At 32.3% G+C, this 8,479-nt stretch overlaps 1 protein-coding gene across 1 annotated transcript; it reads right to left on the bottom strand.

The window, feature by feature from the left end:
- Nucleotides 1-272: 272 nt before the first annotated feature.
- Nucleotides 273-5,090, bottom strand: LOC130648554 (uncharacterized). The gene is made up of 7 exons (XM_057454606.1): nucleotides 4,635-5,090; nucleotides 4,362-4,540; nucleotides 4,128-4,245; nucleotides 3,893-4,043; nucleotides 3,537-3,675; nucleotides 2,122-3,398; nucleotides 273-1,983 (listed from the first exon to the last, which is right to left on the bottom strand). Exons 1-7 carry the CDS (start codon nucleotides 5,088-5,090, stop codon nucleotides 1,460-1,462), a joined length of 2,844 nt encoding a protein of 947 aa, XP_057310589.1. The 3' UTR covers nucleotides 273-1,459.
- Between the last annotated feature and the right edge of the window lie 3,389 nt (nucleotides 5,091-8,479).

Here is an 8,479-nt window from a genome sequence, read left to right as displayed (position 1 = left end):
TTCTTTTTTATATTTTCCTCTGCCAATTTTAACTTCACCTCAACTTCTGCTATAATTTGCAGGTATTTTTCTTTTGCTAATTGACATGGATTAGCCTTCATTTCCTTTCTGGTTTTATTGTACTGGTATATTAGTGGAATGTCCCCAATAACAGCTTTCATCATGAGAGAAGTTCTTGACAGCTCAGAAGTGGATGATGAGGTGGGACATAGAGGTGGTTGGAATTTAAAACCTGTAATGTTTTCTTGTTTTTTTTGTGTTTCAGGTGATGAGATATTGGTAGCATTCTTATAAATTGGTGATAATTGATGCAGGGGAGTATTTAAATTGGTTGCAGAAACAGCATGTGGTGTTGAAGCAACTTGTGGCGGAAATAAGGAGGTTGGTGTTAAGTTGTTTTCAGTGCTAGTAGTGGTAGTATTGTGTTTGTTAGCTTTTGGAGTTGTGATTGGACTTTCTACGTAATTTTCAAATCTTTTTAAACTTTTCAGTACCATCTTTTTGTCATCTTTTCCAGTTACTTTCAACGCAGGTACACAATGCTTATTAACTAAGCATTTTTCCCACAATCTAAAGGTATAACAGTTACACATATAAAATATACATACATTCTCAGCCATTATATGCACAATGGTAAGGGTGTGCAGAAATTACCATGATTCTTCGTTCATGGTAATTTCTTATTCATTATTTTCAAAAAGTTTTATGTACCTTACATCTAGTTTTTGTACGCAAATAAAGAAAGTATTGTAAGCGAAATATTTTGACATCAGATTTGTAATAATCAAAATAGGTATATATACAAAGGAAATTGACAGTTAATAAACTTTGTAAATTTTTTTGAAAGGTTAAACAATGTCAAAGTATTATAAAAATTGTTGATAATATAATTTAGCACCAAATAGTAAAATTAAGACACTTGAAGTTTTAAAATGTTTTATTATTTTAAATTGCTTGCATCAACATTGCTAGGTACTGCAAGAAAGAGCTAAATGTGAACACCGTTGAAGGTATTGTTCTTCCTCTTTTAGTGTTGACGATCGATAATGATGAAGAATCAAGGAACTGTCACCAGGTAGAGAATCAACACTTTTAAATATAATTCCATCACTGGTTTCTTCCCACCATTTATGTGAATCCAATAGAAAGTCAGCTATTCTTTTCAAAAAGCATTCATGATCATTTGGATATTTCTCTATCCAAAAGAATGGTATCACGGTCCCTGTTATAAAAATACTACACAATAATATTAAGCAAAAAAACGCATTTTATATTTTTTATAAATAATAGAACTATTGCTGTTTTCTTCATTAATGTAAATACTTCAGCCATAGCAATCTAAAAATTAGGGCGACGTCAATTTTAATTTCACCATCATTTCATGGCAGTTGATTAGTTGATTGAAAGGACGTTCTGTTCTATGTAACCAGAGCACAAATAACATAATCTTTTTTATATATTAAATGAAAAAAACAAAGTATAAAGTCAAAACGTAAAATATCGATAGAACATTGGGTAAAATATAGAACCTACCTGTTGAATGTCTCTGTATTCTTTGGGAAAGTTCCTCAAATGATTTATCTTTGCTCACTGCATTTTGGCCTGCACCTAATTTTATTGCGGCTTGCATTCTGATCAGGGCATTACATATGATGTTTTCTGGATGGTTATTTGATGTAAGTTTAGTTACGGTCTTGATGGGATTAAAACTAGCCTCTTCTTTTTCAGTGTTGGCTGTACGACCAGAAACAAGACGTAGCTGTGTGCCAGAATGTCTGATAATTGAATGGTAATACACACCAAAAAATTTCCTCTTTGTCAGTGATGTTAATTTACCACGGATATGGAGTTTTATCAACATGGCGTGGTGGTGTGTTGCAATTATCAAATGCAGAATACTTGGCATACTTCTTCTATTTGCTGGCAAGTACAATATTTCCTGGATCTTTGAAAGTGAGATCAGCAGTTTCAATGCAAAGTGGCCTAATAACAAGAAAAGACTAGTTTATACATTGGTGTAAGTTATATTTGTTATGTTTCTTTTGGTCCCATATTCAGGTGCAACTAAATCTTCAGATAATAATACTGTAGCCCTAATTTAGAAATATAGTAAATATTTACCTTCTAAATTTTTTAATGCCCAATTTGTTACGATCAGCAGGCTTCTTCTGTAATCAGAGGCATTTTTTGCTTCCTTGTTATTAAACGAAGCCTCAATTATTTCTAATAAAGTCTTCTTCTTTGCACCTACATGATGTGGAAGCTCACAGTAGATATTTTTAATGTAGTTTGACACATCATGCAAAGGTTCATTATTTAATATCTCGTATCCCTCAAGGTTGAGCTCACTCAAAGATCTATGGGACTTCCCAAACATGAGGGCTGGCAACCTTTGAATTCCATGCATTTCCTCTTGAAGCAAGTTGTTTAACTCCTTTGTAGGGAGATCACAGGAGAACTTTATTTTTCGTTGATGAAGTTCATTTATCAGCTCATGCTTCTTCAATCCATTGTGTAACTTTACTGCTCCACTTTTAAGTTTATTACATGATTCGACAGAAGATAAAGCATGACTGACCCGATCTTGCAAGGACAGATGTTGTTGTTTAAAAGTATGTACAAGACTGCTAACACAATCAGCGTGTACAGAGCATGAATGGCAAAAAAAATTGCCACCTTTTTGCTGCCCAGCTTCAAATGCCGCTGCGGGACTGTCACCCTTGAAAAATCTCATTACATCAGTTATACCATGTCCAACACTTTTCCTCATTTCTATGATATCTTTGCAGCGTTCATTTGAATATAAAAGCTGCTGGTCAGTTGCAGGACATCTGGCCAAAATGTAAAACTCCGGCTTTTCAATCACAGCTTGCACATTTATTTTTGTTTTAGTATTTTTCATATACTCGTCATCTGTGAGAAATAACGCAGGGTCGTACATACATGCAACAAGCATGAGGACATGGCTGTGGCTAGCTATAGATGACCCATCATGCCAAAACATCAAATGACGCCTCCTTTCAAAACACTTCAAGGTATGTACATACTCTTCTGAAGGCATTTGTTCACTGAACTCGTTAATTCTTTTTAAGTTAAGAATCAATTCTTCTTGTGTCATGTTTTCATAATCCTTATCAGATCTTAGTCGCATAAATGGCAAATGCTTTTCCAACATGTTTTTTCTTATTTCTGTTAAAGGCATTTTCCGTCCACTAACCTCAACAGTTTCATGTATTATCTTGTCTTCTTTTAAAATTGCTTTGGTGAATGACTGTGGCACAATCAGATCTCCAAGTGAGTATTCCCCTGTGGTTATTTTATCTTTTAGTTTTTCATTAACTTCTTTGTTTGTTGTTTCCACGGGAAAGGACATGTTCTTAAAGTTAGGGATGTCCAGTCTAAAAAAATTGTGTCACTTTTAAATAAATTGTTGCTGTGCAAACCTGCTAGATTAAAAAAAAGACTACACAAGAACTAGAATTATTGATTTTAGCAGTTTCTAAAAATGTGTGATTCCGATGTATAATAATACTAACTTCCGTTTTTTTCTTCTCACTTTAGTAAATTCAGTGCTAAGTTGGTTTGCTGTTACACAGTTTCGAAACCTGGTCAAATTGCATCCATTGTTAATTAGCAGTTCTTTTAAAACTTGCCCACAGTTTTGTGGTTGAATACCTGAATATAGATACTAAATTGGTAAGTTAACTTGCTACATGATAAAAAGATCTTACAAGCATGACGTTCAAAAACGTGGAGTTACAAACCACAAATTTTCATGTCTGCTATCGAAACCAATTTATTGAAAAGGAAATAGATAACCACGTTTTTGTATAAGAACATGCAAGACCACATCAAGTTTTATAAAATAATTAAAAATCGAAGGGAGACTGACCATTACTATTAACTAATTTATGTCGTCTTGCTAAATCGCTAAAATTAATCTGATGTCCTTCTGGATAATTGTTGATTTCTTCCAAACATTCGCTTTTGCTCCACTCGAAGTTTTCCAGCTGTCCGGTGTGGCTATGAGGTCTTTTAAGGCCCTTGAAAATTAAATAAATTTATTGATATTGGTATTATCATTACCTGAACAATATCATTCCGACAATTGAAACAGCATTCTTTACCTGTGTAATTTTTGCGACATTGTCATTTGTCCGTTTTACAGCATCGATTTTGCTTTCAAAGCTTAAATGCAACCGCAGTTTATCTCTGTTTCGTAACGAGATAGGTACTCCATAAGCACTAAAGAACAAGCAAAAAACAAACTTTTTAATGTTGCTTAATTTATATTTTAGATTAAGTATGCCGACTGTTATGTACTTATTGATTTTGGTCTAAATTAACAACAAACTTCATACCGTTCAACAGATGTTTCCGCCCACTGATGCTCAATATCTTTTTTCGCTGTGCGCAAAAGACATCGTTTATCGCTCTCCTTTTTCTCCAGCAACATTGTTTCAAACTGGGATGTAAACGAACTCTCGAATCTTGATGCAAATTCGTCATTAAGTCCGTTTACAGCTTCTGTCATTCGATTCTACGCGTAAAGCAAATAATTCACATATATTTATTTAAATACTTTGTAAATTTGTATAGATTATATATAATTATATAAAATATAACAGCCAAACCTTCATTTCCTTTTCCCTGAATAAGCCACTCCTCTCTGCTTTTATTTTAAACGAGTTTTTTTTCGCGGGAAATAACGCCAAAAACTGTTTAAAACTTTCTTGACAACCAAGACAGTTCTGAAGGCTGTGTGTCTTTCTCTTCTCCACTGATAAATTAAGCCAAGCTTTAAGCGAGAAGCATTCTAGCAACTTATCTCTTAAAGAAGTATGACGTTTCGCTAACCCTCGTACATTTTCAACGATTTTAGGGAAGTTGCGTGTAAAAGTGTTGTAGTCCACTCCGGTCACCAATTCACTATATTTTTCTTTTAGTTCGTTGAACTTGTGTTTGAATACACGTCCGTTATATACCTTTTTGTTTTCATTATCTTGTTTTTTTAAAGGCGTGTCTTTTGTCAAAATAACATACGCTCCGATTTTAACAAAGCCACAGCAGAGCGGATCAACGACAGACATTTTATAGTGAACGCCACCAAAACGCTTGTGCACCGCCGTGTTTATTTTCCCGCCTAAATTATTTATTTTTTGCCGCCCCTGATATTACTGAAACCTTATTGGGTGGAATAGCCGATTCTTATTCGTTGTCCGGCGATTTTATGTCTGCGTTTATTTTTTCGCAACATACATTCAATCAAAATGTGCATTGGCTACATTAAAGCTACTTCGTCCCTGTGCAACCTTTGAAAATGGCTGCTAAAAACAATTCAAATCTTGGTAATAAAACAACATAAGAAAATTAAAAGTGCAGTACAAATTTAAGTTAACAAATAATTTATTTATTTATTTAATAAAAACGTGATTAGCCTAATAGTTGCTAAAAAAATAAAGCTAGGAGATCATTAGGTAAAAAAAATTAACTAAAACTTGAAAATAAGTTGCCTAAACATTTAGCAATTTACATCAAAAAAGCGCTTTGTCCTGATAGGTCTTCATCCTTACACCGTAAAAAAATGGGCTACATTCTTTCATAATTCTTTCATATACTAACTATAAAGTAAAATTTAGAAGCACACCATGCATTGCACTTATCATTAGGCTACTAATAATGCTTTGCTCTACCATTGAGCTATCCTTTTATGTAAAGGAACTGGATTTGAACCAGCATCAAGCATGTTAAAAATACATCCTTTAAAAAGCAGAAATTTCAGAAAGGTAATTGTTGCAGTTCTACAAGAATTGTACTTTGATATAAAATATCTGCAGCATACTGTAAAAAAATAACAAATTTTCGCACTAAAATGAGCGGAACACATTTAAGCTTGGTTCCCACTGTGGTTTAACTTGGGTTTAAACATAAAACCTAAAAGGTTTTAAATGTGTTTTAAAAATTAAAATAAAACCTGAGCATTCCCACTGTTTTAAAAGCAAAAACATTTCTCTCTTTGTAGCCTTTGTGATTTATCAAAAAATCACTGGATATTTGCGAATAAGTTCGCTAAGATTCTCTTCCTGTACCAAACTTATTTATTTTCTGCCATTTTTTATTCTCTTTTCTGTCTTTAACGTGAAAATGCGCAAAATGTGCCCTAAAATCGTTGAAAACTCCTTTGTTGGTGCCTTTGAACTTTAAACCACAATATCAAAATTTTTTGATCTAAGGTTTTATTTTATCTGTGGTTTAAACAGGTTTTATGCCGAAAATTTTAAAACACGAACACGTTCACATTATGCTTTAACTATAAAATCTTATTTTAAACATACTTAAAACACACTTAAACCACAGTGGGAACCGAGCTTTACAAAACATTTTCTTAAAGGAAAAAATCTATATACTGCTCACCCTGTTTTATTCGTACACTGTATTTTGATATTTTATAAAAAAGCAACAACTCTGAATAAAAGTTTAGTTTTGGACGGAAAATGTTGCCTAAAGCCGCTTTACCACGATCAAATTTTATATGACATAATATATGATCATTATAAACCACCTGCTCGTCTCATCATATGGACTGGTATTACACGATCATATATTGTGCATCAAATTTTACTTTCACTTCTTTTTCTTTATCAACTTGAGTGACAAGGACTTGCGCAACTGCTGTAATAACTGCAGTTGTCTCAAAAAAAGTAAAAAAGTAAAAAAAGAAAGTATATATTTGGTTAGGCGGAGGTGGAGTAGGCGGTCACAACTCCATCTTTATGAGACTTGGATCTCGGTTTTGCGTTTAGAACAGCAGAAAGACTAAGAATTACTTGCAAATAACGGCAGAAAATTTTGACGAAATCTTTGCGCTTGTTGAAAAAATGTGTCTGTGTCGATTTTAGATTTTATTCCTGCAATGTTTTTCTCTTGAATATTTCCTTGCTCTTCTGTATGTTTGTTTCATGTTTACATAACTTCAGTACAATTAAAAACGCGTTATGATTGGTTAACATCTGAATTTCAATAGAAGACAATAGGTTTATATGATCATATATCATATAAAAAATAGGACGTGTTTTATCCTTAAAAATAGAAATTTTTATCATATATATAACGTTACACAATCAAATTTATATGATCATATAGTATATGTCATACGAAATTTGATCGTGTAAAAGCGGCTTAATACTTTTTTTGGTCACAGATTTCTATAACAAAAATTCCTAAAATATTATAACAACTAAGAACATTTTCAGGCCAAAATAGGTGAAAAAATCAAAATAACTAAAGCAGATTCTCATAAAATTACAATAATTAATTCAATTAATCCAATAATTTGCCTGTTTCATGTCTGTTGTGTTTCACGTTAACAATTTTTATTTTGTATTGGCAAGGTTAAAATTGGATAAGTTATTAACACTGAACTAGAAAACAAAAAAGTGGTTAAAAATTTAACAAATGGATTTCCTTGAAAATGATAAAAAGTGGCATAAAATCTTTATAAGATTTTCTAGTCACTTCCCCTTGTTACATAACAATCAAAATAGCTAACCCTATGTATATATACCCTGCAATTTTATGTGTATATATATATGTTAAATTATGTTCATTTTTTTTACCAATGAAAGAACTAGTACTGGGAAATCCTCATTCTTTATGCATAATCGAAGCCTAAAAGGTTAAAATTATATTATTACAAAGGACGACAAACCCAATAACTTGAACACAGACAAAAAATGATAAAACTTTAACAAATGTGAAGCTTTTGTTATAATCATTCCACTGTCACAGTAGAGAATCAACTAAATTACTAGTAAGAAACTTCTATCTCAACAGAAGAAAATAAACCTAAAAATATAGAAATAATATCAAATAAATGATAAAAAACTAACAACTAGAAGGAACCTTCACATTGTCTTCAGTGCACAACTTTTCACTTGCGAACATAGGAGACTCTGCCCCCTGCTTCGCAACCCTTTCTATATTGATTCAGGCACACTGTTTTTTTTAGTATCTATAATTTAATGACTCTCGTTTATCATTAATTTCCTTTAAATTATGATAAAAAACTACTCTAAAATTAAATTCCTAACAACAAAACAAGGTATTAGTATTGCAAATGAGAGATCATAATTAACTTGTATATACCTATAGCTATAGAGGTATTGAGGACATTAGTATAGTGAACCTTTCATAAAGGGGAAAATTGCATACAGCTCTATCTTCAGAACACATATATAGTCATTAATTTTAATAACAGAAATGAGATTCTACACAAAAGCATTTTATTTCAATGTATTTAACCATAATCTGCAATACTCTGGTTATAAAGAGCTTTCGCTTGTGAACCTAGGGGATCCTGTCTAGAGGAAGAGCTATAGAAAATGTTCTATGATGTTTATTGCTATAACTGTCTATAACTGAACTAACTTTTGGCTAATTTCTTAAAAATAAAATTATACACAGCTGGCGATATAGCTTT

This window comes from Hydractinia symbiolongicarpus, chromosome 7 (genome assembly GCF_029227915.1).
Source record: "Hydractinia symbiolongicarpus strain clone_291-10 chromosome 7, HSymV2.1, whole genome shotgun sequence".
NCBI lineage: Eukaryota > Metazoa > Cnidaria > Hydrozoa > Anthoathecata > Hydractiniidae > Hydractinia > Hydractinia symbiolongicarpus.
The sequence above is the reverse complement of the archived record's forward strand: the minus strand, read 5'-3'. Positions and strand labels throughout refer to the sequence as shown.